Source organism: Phaenicophaeus curvirostris, chromosome 16 (assembly GCF_032191515.1).
Source record: "Phaenicophaeus curvirostris isolate KB17595 chromosome 16, BPBGC_Pcur_1.0, whole genome shotgun sequence".
Lineage (NCBI taxonomy): Eukaryota > Metazoa > Chordata > Aves > Cuculiformes > Cuculidae > Phaenicophaeus > Phaenicophaeus curvirostris.
In genome coordinates this window covers 7878420-7900663 of record NC_091407.1, presented here as the reverse complement: position 1 = coordinate 7900663, position 22244 = coordinate 7878420, and the positions used below count along the sequence as shown (strand labels likewise).

The 22244-nt window shown below is 51.0% G+C and overlaps 2 protein-coding genes across 6 annotated transcripts in view; both read left to right on the top strand.

Moving 5' to 3' along the window:
- Nucleotides 1-9632, top strand: part of CACNA1H (calcium voltage-gated channel subunit alpha1 H) — a 121727-nt gene extending 112095 nt beyond the window's left edge. For all 5 annotated transcript variants that reach the window (XM_069869945.1, XM_069869947.1, XM_069869944.1 and 2 more), the window contains 3 exons: nt 2279-2462; nt 5103-5281; nt 6024-9632. In XM_069869945.1, coding sequence (XP_069726046.1) covers nt 2279-2462; nt 5103-5281; nt 6024-7205 — 1545 coding nt within the window. In that variant the 3' untranslated portion in view covers nt 7206-9632. The remainder of the gene's footprint in view (nt 1-2278; nt 2463-5102; nt 5282-6023) is intronic.
- Nucleotides 9633-12643: 3011 nt separating this feature from the next.
- B9D1 (B9 domain containing 1) lies at nt 12644-16800 on the top strand. The gene is made up of 7 exons (XM_069869880.1): nt 12644-12745; nt 13303-13371; nt 13454-13565; nt 13633-13729; nt 14302-14364; nt 15339-15406; nt 15574-16800. The coding sequence occupies exons 1-7, from the start codon at nt 12680-12682 to the stop codon at nt 15717-15719; spliced, it is 621 nt and encodes a 206-aa protein (XP_069725981.1). The 5' UTR covers nt 12644-12679; the 3' UTR covers nt 15720-16800.
- The last annotated feature ends 5444 nt before the right edge of the window (nt 16801-22244 follow it).

Here is a 22244-nt window from a genome sequence, read left to right as displayed (position 1 = left end):
TATCCTGCCAGTCACCTTTGCTTACAGAGTATCTTCTGGCAGTTTCATCACCCAGGAAGGGTCATGTCCTGTGGAGGTATTTGCAGGATTATTTCTACTCAAGCTGCCTCTGCACCAGCGAAAAATCAGAGCTTCAACAATCCCAGGCACAAGAGAAGAGAGTTGTGCTCACTAATTGAAGATACTCTGAGCTGCGTCACAGCCTCCAAGGTCATTTATTGCCTTTCTGTTTGGCCTGGGAGGGTCCCACAGCGAGAAGGCTCCCACCTTGCACATTTCTATCAGGTGCCTGGGATCCTCCCAAGCTCGCGGGGTGTCTGCAGGCAGGGTTTGCCATACGCAGTCTCAGCAGTCCAATGTTGGGTTTTCCTGGGTTTTGCAGGAGCCAGGACATGGGATCAGGCTCCCCAGTGCATCAGGCATTTCCCACCGAAGGGGAGGAGCAGTAGTGCAGGTGGTGTGTGTCTCCAAACCTTCCTAGTTGTTGAGAGGAGCTCCCCAGCCAACAACCTTCCTGTCCATGTTTCATTTTCAGGTTCTCATTACAATAGCTTTGAAGCTGTATGGAATGTGCCCACGTCCCTAAGCCAGCTGAGTCTGCATAGCTGAAACCTTAAAAACTGCAGCTGTTTATGTCAAGAGGGGATTTCTGTTCATTTGTTCCAGCCAGAGAAGACCAATGCAAGATCCTGAAAGGACAAACTAAGATTAAAAAGACAAATACTGTGCTCCTTCTCTTAGTCTACCGAGAAAGCAGAGCAAGACCTTTTGTTCTTTGTGTGGCACCGGGTGTTAACAATCGCCCACCAGCCTTTGGCTCGGGTGCTGCGATGCTGAGAGCTTATTAGCTGTGATGGCCAGAGGCCAACTGGCTCAGCCACGCTGCCGATGCATTAATATCTCACACGAGAGACCTGGGTTGCACCTGGAAGGCTGCTGGGCAAGGCAGCAGTGAGCACTGGATGCCAACTACCTGTAAATAACTGCTGCTGATCCCCTCATCTTCTCAGCCAAGCTCAACAGAGTGAAAGCATCGAGTAATTTGTCTTGGTATGGGTCTCTTTAGGGAGCTGAGGAAATAAATTTGTAAGCAAGAAATGGCTGGAGAAAAACAGATTTAACCAGATCCTTGGTGACCTCCAAACCATCCAGCGAGGGCTCTTAGGCACAGATTTTGCTAGCAGAGAGGGAAAACAGCCCAGCAGAGCAAAGCAAAATACACTTTAATTTAAGACTTGCAGCTGGGGAAATGTTTTCAATCAGTCACTGGGAGGCTGACGTTAAAGGAAAACCAGAATGAGCCATTGTACATTAGATGACGCTGTTAATGGTGAGGGGAATATGTCTAGGACCAAAGCTTTGGGGCCAGGAGCCAGGTTTGCAGGTCCTGTTCCAAAGGCTCCCGCTCCCCTAGAACTTGGCCATCAGCACCACAGAGACATCGCTTGAGTCCCTAAAGCTTCCCAAGACCCCAGGATAAATTTGCTCCAAGGTTCCTGAAGTGATAAGGGCCTCAGAGAAGGAGTTGGGGGTCACCTTTAAGGTTTGTAGTGTGCTCTGCCTGGGCACTTAGAACTAGAACCGTTCCACAGTGAGAGCAAGCACTGAGAAATCTATTTTCTACCCCAAAGAGGCTCCACACCCACATACATTCCACCGTGATGTCTTCTTCCCTCTGCCTCCTGCCATGTGGCTGTGATCTTCTGGGGTCAGTGGTGCCCAAAATGCTCCATGTTGCAGGAGAAAAGCCACAGGGTTTGCAGCGGTGTTTATGTGTGTGTTTAAATGTCTGCCTGTATGTGTGTTTTGGGGAGATGATACAGGAATTTCCACGAGCACTTGGTACCCTTGGTCAGTGTGGCACAGGACTGGCCAGTTCTGCCCATCTGTCCCAAAGTGGCTCTGAGAAGAAGGGCACCACCACCCAGGCTGGGCTGAAAGCCTCCCTGGGAACACCAGAGCAGAACAATGTAAGAACTGCTGGCTTCTGCATGTTTTTAGAGTGGACTCCATTTTCCTAGACCTTATTTTTTCTAAGAGTTTGCTTGGTGGTGGGTCACTGATGCCTCATTTTACTCCAGCTGCAACTTGAGCTCTTTACTCAGCCAGGATGCTGTACCTTTGGTATCCTGTTGAACTCACCGGGGCTGCAGACTCTCTGTAAGATGCCAAGAGGAACATCTGCACAAGGTTTTAAAGCAAAAAGCAGGCAAGGAGGAGTTTATATTCCCCACCAAGATGCCGCATGACCCATTCTCCTTGTCTTTTTGCTTTGCAGGGTGGTACAGCCTCTCTGAGGCCCCAGGACTCTCAAAACCTGCTGACGGTCCGCAAGATCTCCGTTTCCCGGATGCACTCCTTGCCCAACGACAGCTACATGTTCCGGCCGGTGATGCCAGCGAAAGCCCCGTTCCCCCTCCATGAGGTGGAGATGGAAACATACCCCTGCAAATCCCAAAGAGGTACTGCTTACAGAGCTTTCCCCCACAGCCAGGGAAACACGAGCTACACAGAGCCTCCAAGTATACATTTAGAATCATCGAATCATAGCATCGTTGGGGTTGGAAGGGACCTTAAAGCCCATCCAGTTCCAACCCCCTGTGATGGGCAGGGACACCTCCCACAAGATCAGGCTGCCCAAGGCCCATCCAACCTGGCTTTGAACACCTCCAGGGATGGGGCAGCCACAGCTTCCATAGTATCATAGAATAGTTTACCCTACTGCATCCAAATACATCTCCCCTAAAATGCCTTTCTGTCTTTTGGTGTGTGGGTTGTTTTGAAGGGGAAATCGGTAAGAAAGAAAATATCTGCCTCACAAAATGCACACAAGCTTCTTGAGTGGCTCCCAAGAACTTCCCAGCCTGGTTCCCTTTGATACAACATTGTTTGAAATGCAAGAACTGCTTGGACAGATGAGTTGTGGGTTTGCAGACCCTGGCAAGATCTGCTCTAATTTCCTGGTGTGAAGTAACTCTATATTTGTTCAAACTCTCTGGATAGCCATTAATGTTCTCTGCTCAGTATTTATTATTATTTCACCTTCAAATTCTTTGCTAAGCAAAGAAAACAGAGGTTGAGTTTCATGGCTGGACTCCTGGGGATGGTTTTCATCCCTGTAGTGGGTGTAAATCAGGATTTATGCTAGTATAAAACTGCTGCAATGTTGGCAGGGGTGGGTAAAACTGACCAAGATTTTTCTCAATGTTTCCCGAATTTCTCTCCAAGAGCACTTGAGTGATGGCTAGAACAAGGTCTTACTTTTTACCTAGTCTGGTAGATGCATCCAACCAGCACCACCCAGAGCTGGGCAGCCTCTGAGCTGACCTAACTCTGATTTAAGTCATAGTCCCATAAGTTCCGTGCAAGCAAAACTGAACACACAGAGACACTCACATTAGCATTTGTGCTTCCATGGAGTTTTCAATGTCCGTTAAGGATGTCTGGTCTTCTCCCAGTACTTTGGTGTCTACACAATGACGACATTGTGAGCTGACCAGGTCTCGTGTTATTTTGGGCGTAGATGCAGTTTCCTGATTTACTAGAAAAACAAGAGAAAAATATACAAATCCAGAGATATTCAGTATTCCCACGTGTGCAGTTTAGAGGGGTTTTGGGTTTCCTTTAAGAGACCTAGGTGGGAAGTTTCCAACAGGAGGAAATTCCAACTAAGGATGAGGAGGAGAGCATAGGGGTTTGATTTTATGACCATGTTTGTGACAGATTTTTTATGACAAAGTTTTTCTACATCATAAAAACCATTTTGTAAAGCCAGATTAGTACACGAACGGCACAGGCTCAGACTGAAACTCGGGCTGTAGGAGAGCCAAAAAAAAGAACTGGGGAGAAGTGGGACAGGTTGGGAGTGGGAAGCTGACTGCTCTGCTCTTTCTGTTGTGTTCTGGAGGAAAGCTCCAAAAGAAAAATGATTAAACACTAACTTTTCTTTCTCCCCAACAACAAATCTCTTTCTGAAATGCAACTGCAGTCTGTCTGGATGGCTTTTGTCATAGGTTCAAGGTCCCTGACCTCTGGGCACGATCTCTTGAAGTGATGGATAGCTGTGTTTTTAACGTGGAGCAGCGATGTAGAAACAGACGTTGGGTTTCAAGCTAATGAGGACAATAAATCCTGCAGCCAAAAAAATAAAACAGCAAAAGAGCTTTCAAACAACGGAGAACTGCAGTGAAGCAGCACCACAAAGGGGCTGGGAAGGAGGGATTGCCTTTAGGCTCAGCCAGGGAACTAGGAGCTTTCAGGAAGAGAGGGATTCCTGCCTGATACATGAGCTGAGGGACTGTCAAGGCACTTGGAGCAGTCTCCGTGCTGCTGATCGCAGCATGTTCAGCCAAGGTCTGCCTCTCAGACAGATGGTGGTGGTAGTGTTTGGGCTGTAGTGGATGGGAAAACTGCCCTGTGCACGCCAGCGGTGTCTCCCCACAGAGGAGTGAGTGGCAGGGTGTCCACTGGCTGTATGAGGCTGTAGGTTGGACCTGTAAGTGGAGCTCTGGAGGCTCTGAGGAGCTAAGCAGTGCAGCTCTTGCCTCCGTGTGGCAGAGCAGCATAAGGCTGCAAGCCCGTCCCTGACAGCGCTGTAAAGACAGTCTTGACTCAGAGGATCCAGCCCAGCCACCAGACCTCCCCAATCCATGTTCTCCAAATAGGCAACATCCTTTTACAAATCCACTGAAAGCAACGCTACCAGGGAAGCAGCAATGGCAGGGTTTCAAAGACAACTCCACCACCTGCCCTTCATTTGCTGCCACGTGGTTCTGGTGGCCACCGTCCACCCTGAATGTCACAGCAGCTGCAAAAGAAGATTCCTGTTACCTGAAACAGAAAATAGAGACTACTAGCATGAAGTTTATAACAGGTGATATACTAGAGCGGGCAGAGCTATGTGCAGTGCTGCTGAATTGCAGAGACTTCACCTGTAGCCTTCCCTGCCATCCCTGGTGAGATATGGCCTCATTTTCAAAGCAGGAGATAGGACAAGGGACACCTGGTTTTTAATCCTGGCACCGCCCAAGGCTTATGCTGAGGCTTGGGATTCCAGCAGGATGAGACAGGCTTTTCCTTACCCCTCTCTCTCTGTTTCCTAGGGTCCATCACCTCCATCCGCTCCCAGCCTGTGGGAACGTGCTCCTCTCTGAGAGTCCCAGTGGAGTCCTTCCAGCTGGCAGTCCGTTCTCCCAACCATGAAGGCCGCCGCCACTGGAAGATCCTTACCCCCGACATTGCACCTCGATCTCCTGCTCTCAACAAGCTGCTGTGCAGACAGGTGAGAGACCGAGACCCTGCAGAGGTGAACTCCTTTGTAGTCACCTGCAACGTTCCCTTCTTTTCCAGTCCCCCCTTGGTTTTCTTGGAGCTGAGAGTAGAATTCCCCTTTTTAAAACAAAATGTTTCTGATGCCTTAAATGTTAATATTGTAGAATTGTAGAATCATTGAATATGAGAATGGTTTGGGTTGGAAGGGACCTTAAAGCCCATCCAGTTCCAACCCCCTGCCACGGGCAGGGACACCTCCCTCTGGATCAGGATGCTCAATGCCCCATATATGTTCCAGTCTCAGCAAGGGCCACACAGGGAAGGCCTTTGTTATCTATTGTCGTCTTTTTGGATGTACTATTCCATGAAAGAACAGGAAAAGCATGGAGAGAAGATGCCCAACTCATTTTTACCAGTGCTGTGAGAAACCTGTAGTCAGTCCTACGCTGTGTCACTTTAGACAGGTTGCACTGCCCCAGGATTTGGTGCTAGAGCACAACCAAGACCTTGCAGGAAGCCCCAGCAGATGCCAGCCCCGTACACATAGGCTCTGGGTCAACATCCAAGCAAAACTACATCCTTTTGTACGGGGAGGATCTGATGGGGCTGGCACGATGGGGCAGGGATGGGGTGGTGCAGGGCACATCAGACCCATCAAGCCTTCTGCCACGTGCCGTATTTCATCATGGAAAATATCACTGGCCCAGCAGATCCCCAAGCTCTCGCCCCATCTGTTTCTCCTCACTTTCCAGGAGGCCATTCGAACAGACTCTGTGGACGGGCAGACTCCGGACCGCAAGGACAGCCTGCAGGCAGAGCCTGGAGAGACGCTCCCGTCAGCAAAGCAGCCCCAGAGCACCTTCACTGCCAGCCCTCTCCATCCCATGGCTGCCTCCCTCCCAGGCACCCCTCCGCGCTCCCCTCCGCCCTCCCCGCATCGACACCCCAGCACACTCACGCGGAAGCACAGCTGCGGCCAGCACGGTGTCCCCAGCCGGCCGCCCAGCCCAGACAGCAGCCCTTCCAATCCTGAGGGATGTCTCTTTGAGTCCTCCGACCTGGCTGACGAGGAGGTTCGCCACATCAACAGCTCAGCCAAAGACTGGGGAGGGGAGCACTCGGACGCTGGGAGCCGCTCAACTTCGCCATTCATCTCCCCAGCGCCGTCTCCGGTGCCCCTCAAGAACTGCAGCACAACCAGCCTTTCCGGGGGCAGCGGAAAGGAAAAGGACTTGAAGAAGTTTTACAGCATCGACACGAAGGGCTTCCTCAACAAGCCCAGTTGGGCAGACGACCAAAGGCGACACTCCATCGAGATCTGCCCCTCTATCAGCGATGGGGACCGTCGCTTTGAGGACCCTGCCCAGGAAAAGCAGCGGTCCCCTGCCCACATCCAGACAGAGTCCGAGTACATCCACGGAGCCCGGAGAAAGAAGAAGATGAGCCCACCCTGCATTTCTATAGATCCTCCCATGGAGGATGATGGCGGGGCGGCCTCACGCACCAAACCCTCCGAGAACAGCATGCTGCGGCGAAGGACCCCATCGTGCGAGTTCCCGGCTTACAGAGAGTCCTTGGAGCTCGCCGAGAGCCAGCCCGGGGAGCCGGCCTCCAAAGCGGAGCGCCGGGGGCAGCCCCCGTGCCGCGGGGAGCACCTGACCATCCCCAACTTCTCCTTCGAGCAGTCGGACAGCAGCTCCTTGAGCAGCCTCTCGGATCTCCTCCTGGACAGCGGTCAGTCCACGCCGGCCTCCGTGGACTCCCGGCCGGACCCTGCCACCTCCGAACTGAAAAAGCCGGAGCATTTAAAAACTCAGCGGAGCAACACCGAGAAAAGCAAAGAGCTCCTGGGCGCTGCTAAGAGCCCCCTCCAGAAGCAGGACTTGGTCCCGGTGACTGTTGCAACAGAAGAAGACATCGATGACCCCGTATAGCTTTCTGGGAAGGGGGAGCGGGGCGGGGGGTCTCAAGGGCTTGACACCAGTGGGGGTTCCACACCGGAGGGACTGGGAGGCCACAGGTACGCGGGTGGTGGCTGCTCACTCCGTTTTCTCCCTCCTCGCAGTCACTTGTTCTTAAGCGCTGGGGAGGTTTGCAAAAAAAAAAAAAAAAACCCACACAAAATATCAACAAAAAAGAAAAAAAGCCAAGCAAACGGCTGGACGAGACGGTGACGGGGTTGGGGTGGAGAGGGTGGACTTGCAAGCAGTTTGGGGGTTTCTTTTCTAAAGGGAAGGTGGAGTCGGAGCAGGGGTTGCTTCCTTCCTCCCACCCTGCTCCGCGGCCTCAATCACATTGATTCGGGTTCGAGGCGGTGGCGGTTGGGATTTGGGGGATTCTCTGTGGATTTTGTTGGTTCTGTTTTTTTTAAAGACGCTCGACTTTTAACGAGGCACCTTTTAGAGACGTCCCGTTGCGCGGGAGTGCCCGGGAGCTGGGAGCTGTACATTGTCTGTATATCAGCAGTTATATAAATAGAAATAATGTATTTGTGAGATACAAAACAAGGGGAAAAAAGACAAAAAAAAAGTTATACCCACAAAAACTCTCTCTTCATAATGCACATATTTTTATAGAGAAACGATACCGGGTTTTGCATTACGTGTGACTCCGCAACTGGGTGGTGTTGCCTTGGGGTTTATGTGGAATTAATTATTACGGCCGTTCGTTTTCCAAATGTTTGTCTTCTTTCTTCACTTCCATTTTTCCCCTCTCCTCCTCTCCACCGTCATCCCACCGGCTTCTTTTCACAGCTGATGCTTTAGATGTCTCTCTCGTTTTTCTTTTGTACTTTAGGGGTTGTCCTAAATACAGACAAAAAAACCAAATCACTACTGAATTGTAGCCAGTGCAATAATAAGTTATTCATTCTTCTTGTCTGTACAACTGTCCTGTTGCTTTTTTTCTTCCTTTTTTAACTGAAATTCAGGTTAAACGTCGCAATAATCCAAACTAACGTGCACAAACACGGTTTCTTGTGTTACAAAGGAAAAGAAAAGACAAAAAAAAAAAGGAAAAAGTTAAACTTACAGAGAGATAAAGAAAACCAAAACAAATAAATAGTAAATTATTTAAGAAATGTATTTTGTTTACTGCAGTTCAGAGTAAGTTATTGATACAGTGTGGGAAGGGCTGAGGAGCTGCTGTAGGTGTTTTTTGTGAGCGTTTCAGCCAGTGGTTTGTCCCCCTCGTGGCAGAATCCCTCCCACCCCTCGCTGCCCCCCGTCCCCGTCCCCCCTGCACCCTTTCTGTCGAGCTTCCCCGACACGCGGACGTGTTCGCCTCCCGAGGCCCTTCTGCCGCCAGCTCCCACTGAGAAGCCTCTAGAGGAATTCAGGTCACCTGGTAACACCACTTTCTTTCTTTTTTTTTGCAGTTTTGGGGTTGTTTTTTTCATTTTTAGGTTCCGTTCCCTGCTTCTTCCCCCCCCATCCAGGCCCTCTCACCGTGGGACAGCTTTGCCATGGAAAGCTGATGCCAAGAGAGCAGCAACGAGTCTGGTGCGAGGGGACAGGGGGACAAAAAAACCCTCAAACCAACCGTTTTTTTGTTTGATTCGTTCCATGCCGCCTCATATTTATGCATTCACATATATCTTCTATTATTTATGCATCCATTACTCAAAAGGAAATGTATCTTGTTTCACATGTATTAAACTGTATAAACTGGAAGCGTGGCCTGACTTTGTGCCGCCTGATGGGATGTGGCCGGGATGCTGAGCCCTGGTCCAGTTATCGCATCCAGCCGGCAGGTCCCTCAGGTCTCCATCCCCCTCGGCATCCCCCAAAACCTCTTTTCTAGGTGCAACCAGCCAGGCTGCCAGCCCTGGGTCTGAGCCATCCCCTTCCTCACCAACCTTTGGAGCGTGTCCCACCTCCCGCTCGCCTCCAACGGTGCCGCTCAGTGAATCCCTCGCCTCATGCAAGAGCCTCCGTATGTCGAGCAGCCTCCGAGCACCTGCACTGCTGTAATTAAGAGTCATTTAGGATTATCGTAAATAATTATTCCGTCTCAGTGGGATAGCGAAGAATTCCAGAAAAGAGCCATAAAAAATTATTATTAACAGCTCTTTGGGGATGGTGGCAAAATCCTTCTGTTGCTGTTAAAGCAGCAGCTGGGAATTCCCTGGTGCCGGGCTGAATCCTGTGTGGAGGCGCTTTGGATGCCCCAGCAGGTCCCTCCACAGCTGCTCATGGTGCTGCTGCTGTAATTATTGAGCTTTGCTGGAAAAGTCAGTGTCCCCGTGCCCAAATCCCCTCTCAGGGCCCTGGAGCTGGGGAAAAAGTGGGTTGGTGGTGGCTGCTGCTCTTGAGTCCCTGCAGGGAGATGGAGAGGCAGCTTGTGGAACAAGACAGAAGGACTTGAGGCCACAGCAGCGTGTCAGGGGTGAGTTTGGAAGAGTTGCTCCTGGGGCCTGGTTCTGGCTCTGCTCAGCACCACATCTGCAGGAGAGCTGAATGCTGGGGGCATCGAGATCCAGGTACCAAATCTGCATTTTGTAGTGAGAACAGCAGTTCGCAGTGCATTGAATGAGCCTCCAGAAGGCTGAAAAGCAGCTGGGAGGGGTGGGGGTTATATTAGCAGAAACATAAGGAGAGGAAAAGAATAGAATCATAGAATAATTTGGGTCGGAAGGGACCTTAAAGATCATCTAGTTCCAAAACCCAAAAGAAGGGATGCTCCCTTCACCCAGCCAATAGTAACTGCTTCTTGCATCAGCTAGACCTGGAGCTGTTCTGAATCGGGGATCGGGCACAGCACCTCTGCAAGACGACAAGTCAGGGGGATCCATGCTCCCCAAACACCCCAGAGCCCCACAGGTATCACGGCCTTGGGCAGGGCTAAGAGAGGAGCCAAATGTTTTACCTGGCCAAGAGAATTACCTATCTGATTAAACAACACCACAGAGTCGCAGCGAACCGTGAGTTCTCATTAGGCTTGGAAATTGAACTCTCTAATGGATCATTAATAAAGTTTTCCAGCAGGGTAAAAATGCTTCCTTGCTTGGGATTTCATTCTACTCACAAAGATTAAAAGTGCAGCTAATTAGAGCAAGACCGGCGTGCAAGGGAGGGAAGAAAAAAGGTCTCATTATGACTTGGGGGAGGGGGGGGAGTCCTTCCACAAGCAGGTAAAGATGACTCAAAGCTGCTGAATATCTCTGCTGCCTTCTCTCTGCCACAAGGAAGTCTCCCAGTGCTGGTATTAACTCCTCCAGCAGCTGGCACCAGGCAAGGAAAAAAAATCCTTAAATTGGCTCTTAGCCGGCCCTGGGGCAGCTGGCAGCCAAGTAAACTGTTCATTGCACCCTGCTGGCAGCACCAGAGGGGCAAGAGCTGTTTTATTTCCCCTCCCGTGATAGTTTTCAGTTCAAATTAATTATTTCTTGGAAGCATTTCTGAGGGGCAGGAGGGGAAGGATAAAATTTCAGCCGTTCCCTCCCACCCCTCCTGTTTTGCTCCCATTCTTCTCCCAGCCAAATTTGTTTGCTGAATGTTAAAAACAGAAAACACTCAAATAAAAGCTGGAAAATCTAGCTGAATTGAGTGTTGACAGAGAATACCTCTATAGGAACATGGGAGGGATTTCTCAGCATGAAACACAATGGGAATTTACTTTCAGTCCCAAAGAAACATGCACCATGCAGCTTTTAATGGGAGAGGTGGTGTTTTAGGATGACACTTTACCTTAAGGAAAGCCATCCCGATGGATATTCCACTGCGTGGCAGTGTAGAGAGCCAAAGCAGCAAAGGCATCCCTCTCCAGGGCTGTCGGAAGCGAGATACGATGGAGTTGATGGATGAAGGCAAGGACTGAGGCGTTGTCCCCGCTGAGCTAGGCTGCATTTCTGCTCAGCCCACGTGTTAAGGTCTCTCTCTTAACAAAGGGCTCATTGGGGTTGATAGAGAATCACAGGATCGTGGAATGGTTTGGGTTGGAAGGGACTTCAAAGCCCATCCAGTCCCACCCCTGCCATGGGCAGGGACACCTCCCTCTGGATCAGGGGCTCCAAGCCCCATCCAACCTGGCCTTGAACCCCTCCAGGGATGGGGCAGCCACCACTGCTCTGGGTGACCTGGGCCAGCAAAACATTTCTTCCTAAAATCTCCCCTCAATCTCCCTTCTCTCAGCTGAAACCATTCCTCTTGTTCTATACCTGCACTCCCCAATCAAGAGCCCCTCCCCAGCTCTCCTTTCAGTGCTGGAAGCTGCTGTAAGGTCTCCCTGGAGCCTTCTCTTCTCCAGGCTGAACAACTCGAGCTCCCTCAACCTGTCCTTACAGCAAAGGTGCTCCAGCCCTCAGATCATCTCCGTGCCCCCCTCTGGACTCACTCTAACAGCTCCACGTCCCTCCTGTGCTGAGGACTCCAGAACTGGACACAGGACTCCAGGTGAGGTCCCCTGAGAGCAGAGCAGAGGGACAGAATCCCCTCCCCCCATACTGGTCCCATTTCTCTGGATGCAGCCCAAGACACAGTTGGTTTCTGGGCTACAAGCGCACTTTGTTGGCTCCTGTTGAGCTTCTCAGCCCCCCCAAGTCCTTCTCAGGGCTGCTCCCCATCTATTCTCCACCCAGCCTTTATCTGTGCTTGGGCTTGCCCTGACCCAGGTGCAGGACCTTGTGTTTAGATGTATTGAACCTTGTGAGGTTTGCACAGCACCACCTCTCAAGTGGCTTCTAGAGCCTAGATACAACTCGATAGAGCCTTGATACAGCCTGATACTACCCCACAGAGCCTGATAGAGTCTTCATGGAGCCCAATAGAGCCTTGATACAGCCCGATAAAGGACGATAGAGCCTTGATACAGCCTGATAGAGCCCAATACAGCCTTGATACAGCCTGATACAGGACGATAGAGCCTTGATACAGCCTGATAGAGCCCAATACAGCCTTGATACAGCCTGATACAGGACAATAGAGCCTTGATACAGCCTGATAGAGCCTTGATGGAGCCTTGATACAGCCTGATAGAGCCCAATACAGCCTTGATACAGCCTGATATAGGACAATAGAGCCTTGATACAGCCCGATAGAGCCTTGATGGAGCCTTGATACAGCCTGACAGATCCCGATATTGAATAACACATCCCTAGACAGTCCAAGCCATGAGGCTGAACAAGAAACTAAGCGGTGGGAGCAGCCCCAGCTCCTCCACGGGGGCTCGGGGAGCACAACCCGCCCGGGGTGGGGTTCGTCGGGCCCCGGGGGAGGGTTCCGCTGGCGTTTTGGGGCCATTCGCCCGCGTTTTGGGGCGTCCCGCCCGTTTTTAGCAGCTTCCCCCCCCACCCACCTTTCCCCGAGCCGGCGCTCCGCGAAGCGCCGCCCGCCGAGGAAGCGTGTCCGCTCGGGCTCGCCGTCCGTAGCCATGGCAACCGCGGCGGCGCCCCGCGGGCCCAGGCGGCGCCATGGCGGGCGGCGGCGGCCCCAGCGCCTTCCTGCTGGCGGCCCGCGGGCAGATCGAGAGCGGCCAGGTGAGCGGCCGCGGCCACGGCGGGACCCGCAGCCCGCCCTGCTGCCCCCCAGGGCCCTCCCGGGCCTTAGAGAAGCGGGGGCGCTGAGGGGAAGGGACCTCAAACCCGTCCGGTTCCACCCCGGCCCTGGGGGCTCCGGGCAGGGGCAGCCTGGGCCAGGGCCTCCCCGCCCGCACAGGAAAGCTTTTCTCCCTGACATCTCATCTAAATCTTCCCCCCCTTCCAATTTAAAACCGTTCCCCCTCGTCCTGTCCCTGAGCTCTCTGGTCAAGAGCCCCTCCCCAGCTTTCCTGGAGCCCCTTTCAAGGCCTGGAAGCTGCTCTAAGGTCCCCCCACAGCCTTCTCTTCTCCAGGCTGAAGAACCCCAACTCTCTCAGCCTGGCCTCGTACAGGAGGCGCTCTAGCCCTGCCCTCCCCAGGCGGCCCCCAGACCCCTTAACCCAGACCCCTTAACCCAGCCCCGGCCCTGGGTGCAGGCTGCCCTCAACCCAATGCTTTTGGCCAGCTCTCGGTGGTTCCCAGCAATTCCCCCCCAACTCAGCCTCTCTCTCCTACAGTTCCCTGGGTTTAATGACCTGTATTGCAAGTACTGCTTCGTCTATGGCCAAGACTGGGTTCCCACCACGGTAAGGCCCCGTCGCGTGCCCCTGGAACCCACCGGTGTTTCGGGGCTTAGTGCATCTCCCTCGTGTCTCACTCTTCCCGCAGGGCCTGGAGGAGGGCATCTCCCAGATCTCCTCCACGAGTGACGTTTCACCCACCACAATCGTCTGGAACTTCCCCATCGACATCACTTTCAAGAGCACCAACCCATTCGGCTGTGAGTGCTGGGGCAGGGGATCCCGCATGCAGACCGGGTGTTCCTCTCACGCATGCTCCATTTGCAGGGCCGCAGATGGTCGTGAGCGTCTATGGACCTGATTTTTTTGGAAACGATGTGGTCAGAGGTTACGGAACTGTTCACATTCCCTTCACACCTGGAAGGTGAGCTGACAACCGGTCATCTTGCAGGGCTGAAAGGGAGATTGTTTTTTTTTTTCCCAGTCACTACCTTGTTTCAGAAACAAAAATGTTCCCATGTCTCCTTGTTACGGCTTGTCTGTTCAGTACAAAGCACAGGGATTTGCTAGCAGCAGCCCCTGGTTACCAAATAACTTTTGGTTGTCCTGTAGACAATTCTGTAGAGTCAAAACTGGTACAAGGAGAGCTCAGGCATGAAGTACAGAACACTAGCGCTCTCCCATCACTCTCAGCACATGCTGAGCTTTCAGTTTGGCCACTGGGAATGTAGGAAGGGATGCTCTTCCTACAAAAGCAAACCCTCTTTTTGTGGAAGGGAGAGCATTTTTGTCTTGAGATGCTCAGTAGTCTGATGTGACTGCAGTTCACGAACATTTATAAACATAGGAAGTCTTGAAGGCACTGAGAGGTTCTTTTGCTTAGGGACATGGTTTGTTACTGGGCTTGGCAGTGTGAGGTTTATGGTTGGACTCAGTGATCTTGAAGGTCTTTTCCAACCTAACTGATTCTGCGATTGAGTCTTGTGTTTGTTTTAGGCACACGAGAACCATCGCTATGTTTGTTCCAGAGTCCACGTCTGAGCTGCAGAAGTTTACAAGGTAATAATTAAAACCATTATTTTTCTCACAAGTCCTTCTGGCTGTCGATCTCAAAGGCAGAATTTGCTACTGCTCAGTGCCTATGGGGAATGCTTTGTACCATCAGCAAATGGTTTGGAGTTCTGTAGGTAAAACCACATTTTCAAGTGTCCAGGTCTTTTTCACGAGCTCTCTTCAAACACGGTAACTGGTCTTTCTTTCATCCTCATGATTGAACACTGTTGTTGAAAAATGAACCTGGAAAGCAAAGGCAGAACATGGAAAATGAATCCCCAGCTCTACTTTCTCTTCCATCTGGAATGCCTTTGTCTTGTTTATACACACACTTCCCTCCCAAAGCAGCAGCAGATATGCAGCAAGTGAGGGTATCAAGGTTTTTTCCTTCCATTGTGTTGTTTAAGCACAATCTGAGGGATTTGTGCGCTGATGGTTCCGTTGTGGATTGCCTGTCCCAGCAGAGCCTCCCTTGTGCAGAGCCAGCTGCATGCTATTGAGCGCTTTGGGGCAGGGTCAGCATGGGAATCTTGGTGCCTGACAGCCAGGATTCAGCTGATTGACTTTTCTTCTTGTCGTGATGCCCTTTTTGTTTGGAATCTACCCTCTAATTTGTGTACTTATGTATTTTGTGCACTCGGATGCATTCAAATCATCCAGCCCTCTCCTTTGTTCGGGGTCATCTAGAGTTGAGTGAGTTTCAGATGCCATAAAGAAACAGCGTGTCTAGCACAGAAACAACATGGATTTAACATAATGTGTAAGAAATCTGTTTCATTTTTTCCCTTGGAGAGACAAAGTGTCTCTTTGGTCAAATTAGATCAGCAGCAGAGTGAATCAGCCTTCACAGCTCTCCAAACAAAAGCTGGGAGGCTTGTTAACCCTCCCCTTTGGTTTTGAACGTGCATGTAATGAACTGTATCAAATCTAAACAGCAAAGGAATGTATCCAATTAATTCTTTCCTGTTTTCTTCTCCAAGTTGGTTCACAGGGAGACGCCCGGAATTTACTGACCCCAAAGTGGTGGCACAAGGAGAAGGAAGAGAAGGTAAGTCCTGCCCACAGCCCCTGTGCAGCAGCAGCCACAGCCTGGCCATACCCCTTCCCTTGATTAGAGGGACTGCTGAGGTCGGTCCTACCTGGACACGTGAACGAGTTCAACAACGATTCAGAAACCTCTCTTAACCAGTTCTATTCATGTCATCTTTCTTCCAGTAACGAGGGTGCGATCTCAAGGCTTTATGACCATTTCCTTCAACGTGGTGACCAAAGATCTGACAAAGCTGGGCTACGACGTGTGCCCGAGCGATGAGCAGGGCCCTTCCCTGTTGCACGTTACAGAAGGGATGCACAGATACTGAAGTTGGGTGTCCGATGGGCAAAGGTTCACAGAGAAGTGAAGCTCTTGGGGGCTTTTTGTGTCAAAAGGAAATGAGAAAATTTCACTTGAGACCATTATTCCAAAAGAAACGCAAGGCTCTGCAATAATTGCCTCAGTGTAAACCTTTCAGGATGCAGCCTTCAGGTTGAAGTATTATGTAAATTAACATCATCAGGTAATTTTTAGCAGCTCTATGAGTAATATTGGACTGTCTCAGAATAAAAACTGTAACAAAGTGTTTTTATAATAGCTTTTTGTATACTTTTCATATACTTCAAGAATAGGGGAGTTTATAGCAGGAGGGCAGGGAGCAGCAGCAAGGGCTTTCTCCGGTCGGGAGTGCCCTCCAGCCCGCATATTACACAGCTCCCGCTCCACAGCATTCCTCAGCTGGTTTCCTTATCAAAGGACAGGCCTTAAAAAAAGCAACAGGGTGATGGTCCAATCTGCTCTGCAGAGGTTTTTTTTCCTGTTGCAACCTTGGAGAAGGCCTGGAATGCCATTGTTAGTATCAGTGTGCAGCAGGAGCACCAGAGCTGATGTGCAGCGAGGGCACCTAGCCGGTCTCCCTCCGAGGAGCTGCTCCTCTGCTGTCTCACCAGGGCCTTTAACCGGATTCGCCTCTGAGCTGATGTCAGCACCGCTCTTTAGGCTGAATAAACCCAGTTGTCTAAACGCATTTGTTTGCCTTTCTACTGCACAGGGTTTGTGCCAGAATGGATGGCTCCGAGTCCTACGCCATCCCTGCTCTGCTGTCCTTACAGGTACAAAAGAAGCACTGCTACAAGGACATGACTAATTGCTCAGTCATTTCCATATTTAACTGTGGGCATGTAACCTCTTGTACTCCACTGCAAACATGGAGAGCTGACTGAGAATGACTCGCTTGGTACCGCCCTGTAAGCAAGCTCCCGAGACCTTGAACTTGCAGCAACACAAGCAGGAACAGCGTTGAACGGCCGAGCCTCCGGGACACACAGCAAATGAAGCATCCAGTCAGAGATAATTATTATTTCATGCCGAGCAGCATGATTGAATAAACATAATTTCTGAGCAGATAACGTGATCACTGTAATTTTGCTCTGAGCATTAGTATCTTTTATCCTATTTATAAATACTTCTCCAAACATGGTTAAAGATGATTTTTCATCTCTCTCTTTTTTTCCTGTCTTGTTTTTGTTGATTTTATCCTTCCAGTAAGCTCCTCCACCAGTTGTTTTGGCAACTGTTGCACTCTTTGAACTGAGTCATGCTGGAATCCAGATCTGTGAGTATTTCCTGTTGGCTCAGAGGCAATGCAAGGAATTTTGTTTCCTTTTCAGAAGTATTTGGGAAGCAGTGAGCTACAGGAGCAGGATAAATACCTGTGTTTGAAAGACTCCAAAAGCAAACATTAAACCTACTACTGCTTAAATATCTTTTTTCGTTGAGCGCAGTTACCTGCTCCCATGCCAGTTAGAGCAGAGCTGCACAACAGAGGTTTTAGTCACGAGAAAACTGTTCAACCCAAACTTCATGCCCACAGGGGCACTGTGAATTCACTCAGACACAGCTCTGCAGCATCACACCATAACCAGTCTGAATTGCTCCTGTTTCAAGTGAGCAGTTGGACACTTACTGCATTGAGACCCATCGCACCGTGCGTTTGCACAGTCCCACCCTTCCCAGCCCAGCTGCAGGGACCCTCAGAAGAATGTTAGAAGTAACCTAGTAGTGAAAAGCAAGGGTTTCAAAACAACATGACCCCCGAAGTCTGTAAAGCAGTATTTAAGATATGTGACAGGCATGATTAAGGCTTTTGGTCTCTGTGTTAGGCTAGATTTGGGGCTTTTCGATTCCTCAGTGTCTTGACGTTTGTCAAGAACCTCACATACCTTCTTCAAGGCCTTAAAAATAGGTTTAAGTTTGTGAGCTTTTCGGTCTGAGAGAGTTTGCTCGTTGCCCAAGGGCACGTGAGGGGGATGTTTCCGGTGTTCCCGGGTTCAGTGCTGTTTCTCTGTTCCGAGGTGGAACTGTTGATCCCTCCCATAAACAGGCTCTTCCCCCAGAGACTAACTCGCTGCTGCCTTTATGAAAACCATCTCTGGTTTGAATCTTCAGTGCGCAGGCATCGCAGAGGGTTTGCAGCCCTGCTCTCACGGCTGAGGAGTGATGATGGACGAGATGCTGGGCTGCCCACAGTGGGTGATGCTGTTAAGGAAGTAATTTTCGAACCATAAGCATTCCTTGCAGTCTGTGGTAAAGGTTAAAAGAGCCCATGCTTTACAAGACCCAAACCCCAGATAAACTCGGCCTCACGCAGTGGAGGCTCAAAGCTACTTCCCGTTGCCCACTCTCCTGGCAGCTGTGCCCACCCCTGCCCCGTCCTTTCCAAGTGAATCGTTCTCACTTTTATTCAGAACTGGACTGAAATTCCTGACCCCTCGTAGTGCAGATGGCAGCGTGAGGCTGTCAGCTGGCGCTGCAGCTCCTGTTTTGTTACGCTTAAGTCTCTCCCAGACAGTGGAATCAGCCATTAACCTCCGGCTTCAAGCTGGGCAGGACAAAAATCTTTACATGTGCCCTGACACAGGATGAGGCTTCAAGCCCGTCAGAACAGAGCGAAACCCGTCAGAGGCGAGTAGAGCTGAGGTCTATGCCAAATCCCTCCTCTGCTCCCACTGTTTGGAGGAGCTCCGGGGAGCGCTGCCCAGCAGGACCGAACTCGCTTCACAGGAGACTTGTGCCCTTACCAGGGAAGCCACCCCGGGAGGGAGACAACCAAGGACACGGACTGAACAGCAGCTTGGGAATCCACCTCTCCTGAAAGCAGAAACCCCTTTGGACAGTCTTAAGGAACTGAAGCTGGCAGCCCCTTCCTACCAAAACAAGAAAAAGCAGCAGCACCTCCTGCCCTCTCGTGGCAGTTTTCAACCTCTTGGAAGATGTTGGAGGTGGCTAATAACAACCAGCTTACAAACGTGCATGAAGGACACCCAAGGTTTTCCTCAGAATGAGATGGAAAATTGCCCAGTGCAATGGTGCCGCTGCCCCTTGCCCTGAGAGCACGGGGCAAACGCCTCCCAGGCCGTGAGCCACCTGAGGTGCCTCACAGGGAGCAGGACAGAGCCAGGAGCTTGAGGAACCATCTCTGTCCCGAGGCTTGCAAGGCTGTTGTACAGCAGCAGCGCTGCAGCAGCTGGAAGTCATCTCCACCTGAAAATGAGAGCCTAGCAGACGGATTAAAGCTGACAGCAACTGCTCCCCAGCAGCAGCGTCAGTTTAGGAGCAGAAGCCTCCTGTGGAATCGCCAAATGAACAAAGGCAAAATAAACCACAAAATTACAGAAGTGTGGAAAAGCCAGATTTGAAGAAAAACTTAGCTTCAACTCTAATTCCATGCGGCAACATTCCAGCCCCACGATGATCCAGCCGTGCTGAGGTCACCACAGCATCGTGCCAGGACCTGCTGCCTGGAAAGATGGGGGTTGAAACGCCCTGGATTCATCAACCCAGGCACGGGTCTGCAGGGTGGCAGCAGGACAGGGCAGCTGGGAGATGGGTGCCACGCAGAGTGAGCAGCACCAGCAGTGGCAGAGCTGGGCTTGAACCTACAGCTGCAGACTGGAGCCCGTCTGCAACCAGCCAGGCACTGCCAGCACCCAAGAGCAAGAACCACCAGCCTCGATGCCGTTCCCTTCCCTCTGGCAGGGCCAGCAGGTGGAAGCCACCAGCAGCTGGATGAGTGGGCGGCTGCAGGACATCGCCAGGGTGCCTGCCCCTCCAACACACACCAGGAACTGAGCTCTCATGAGAGCACAATGAATCTCCACTCCGGCACCCACCAACCAGAGCAGCAGGGACCCAAGGTCCAGGCACACAAGGACAGGATGCCCAGAGCAGCCACCAACAGCAACTTTGAACGTCTTCCAGGGCATGCAAAGGCTGAGCAGGAACATGGCAAAGAGCGGAGGACAGGCCAAGCTGCTGGCACCCTGCAAAGGATGTTCAGCCCCTTTCCTCCTCTCGTCACTCATCCCCAAGGCTTTTATCCATTACATGGGTGAGCTCAAACCTCAAGAGCTGAAGCGCTCACGGGTGTTTGCAAGCCCAGCAACCTCCACATTCGGAGCAAAACCCCACAAACCCCAGCTCCCAGCACCCTGCACTGCAGCGCAGCAGAGCCTGTGGAGCACAAGGACAGTTGGTTATGAGGACTATATTTGAGAACAGTTTCCAGCTCTTGGCTGCCTAAGGGGGCAGAAGTCCTGTTAGAAACCATCCTTCGGCCACCAAAACCAGGGCTGAGTCTCCAGGAAGGAGGTTGCAGAGGCTTTCACGGCAGGTTGCAAGTACTCAGTCTCTTGTCCTTCAGAGGGAATATCTGCAGGAGCATCTCACTGCTGCAGGTTTCTATTTTTACCCTTCTATTCAGGCCAAGATATTTAAGTACCCAGATTCACCTCGGAGAATATCACTACATTTAGTGCCAGACTTGCTAATGAAGACATTAAAAAGCAAAAAAAAACACCCACCGCCCTCACCCAGCACAACCCCAGCCAGCCCACGGTATCCTGGGCCATATGCACCATTACAGCAAGGCAGAATTGGCTCCCTCAGCTTGGTTCAACCACCAAATTTCACTCCCTGGCCAAAAAGCTCTTCAAGAAGATCCTAGACTGCTGCCAATCAACCACCATAACGGGCAGCTGGCAGGGAAGTTTCAGGCACCAGAGGGAGCTTCCGCTCATCGAAACCCCAGGTCTTCAACAATGACAGCGTACAATCGATTGACAACAAAACACAAAGACTGGATTGCCACCACCACGTACAACATCAGCTCTTTGCTGTTTATAACCCCAAGCTTCCAAACTTCTCTCTTTATAAAATCCATGTTCACTGTGTCCCACTCACAAGACAAGGGAGGAGCTTTCCTGCAAGGTGGGTGACAGCTAACTTTAGCACAAGTTTTTAACATGAGGGGCTGTATAAATCATGTTGGTTCTCCAAATCGTGGATCACAGGCAGCTGCAGGACTCTTGCCAGCGCCAGAGCTCAAGCTGGTCCAAGCCACTTTCTCACAGTTCCATGAAGTGAGTGGAAGAGCTGAGTTGCACCGCTCAGCCCAGCACAAAGTAGTACGAACTGCAATGTATGTATTCAGCAAAACCACTTTGGCAACACTGGTGCGGATGAGGGCAAGCCTCTAGATAGCGCTTTATCCAGCTAGCCCATTTCCTCCATGCAAGGAGGCAAACACCACCTCACTTCACAGAAGAGGAAACCTGGGACAGAGGCAGAGCAGCCTGCCCAAGGTCAGAGGAAGGCTCAGGCACAGCCAGGTCCCTCTCTCAACAGGCTTTATCAGCTCCAACTCCCTCCAACACCCATCTGTTTGCAACAGCCTGCAGCATTCCGCTCCTTTTTAAGAGCTTTAGAGCCATCACAAAAGACTCCACTTCAAGCCCTTCCTAGAACTCTCCTGCAGCAAGCAGCTTTGTTTTAACATGTGCTCTTTCAAGAGGCCAGAGTAAAGCAGTGACTAAGCACTGATCACCCCCAGCACAGAAGGGCTCCTCTACACAGGAGCAGGAAGCATCCTTCGGTAAAGCGAGAGCTATGAAGAGCCCAGGCATCCTGGCTGCCACCCTGACAAAGGAGGCCTTCCAGTTCTCCTCACCATCTGCCTTTCCAACAGCTAGATCTCCAGTACCACTGCAGTTTCAGCATTAAGAAATTAAATATTTGATTAGTGATCAGCTTAATTGGCAGTAAACCAGAACTCCAGGAAACCTGGATGGGCTCTGGAGAGGCAGCTCCTGAAATAGCCTGCTAATGAAGTACCCTTCAATTTACACCATCCAGATTTAGAAGCTGAAATCACTTGCCAGCTAGAGGCAGGCGTGCTGCCACCCCCATCAGCAAGGCCACTTGAGCAATGGGACAGAGCCAAGGCTGCAGGAAGGGCAAGGCTGAACTACTGCAAACATGGGACTCGAGGACTCCAAAAGTCTGTTTTGTTGCAGTTCCCCATTCCTCATTCCATGAACAGTGGCTTTCAAAGTCAATGCCTTCCCCAAAGGCCTGCAATGACATAAACAGGGAAGCCTCCACCGAGATAGCACTTGATCACCCCTCCAGCAGTGCTGTTGAAATGGTAACGTGGTTTAAAGAAGCAATTCAGCCACCTGCAACACAACAAGTCTTCATTTTTATTAAGTTAGTAAGGTCTCAACTGATTCCGATTTAAGTGATCTGTAAGAACCCCCTCTTTCCTCATAGCCAGAGCAGACCTGCCCAGGAGTGATGAATGCACCCAAGCAATCACATCAACAATGTACAAGAAGCATTACTCGATAACGGTTCGATCCCCCTGCTAGCACCTAGGACTCTTAGCACAAACCTTAAATCACATCAAGCAATCCATCAGCTTTCTGGAGAAGTAAATCAAGCGTGGCAGCGGCAGCTTTCCAAGTGGGATTACGAACACTGCGCAGGGGCTTGGAAAAAGCAACACAGCTGGAAA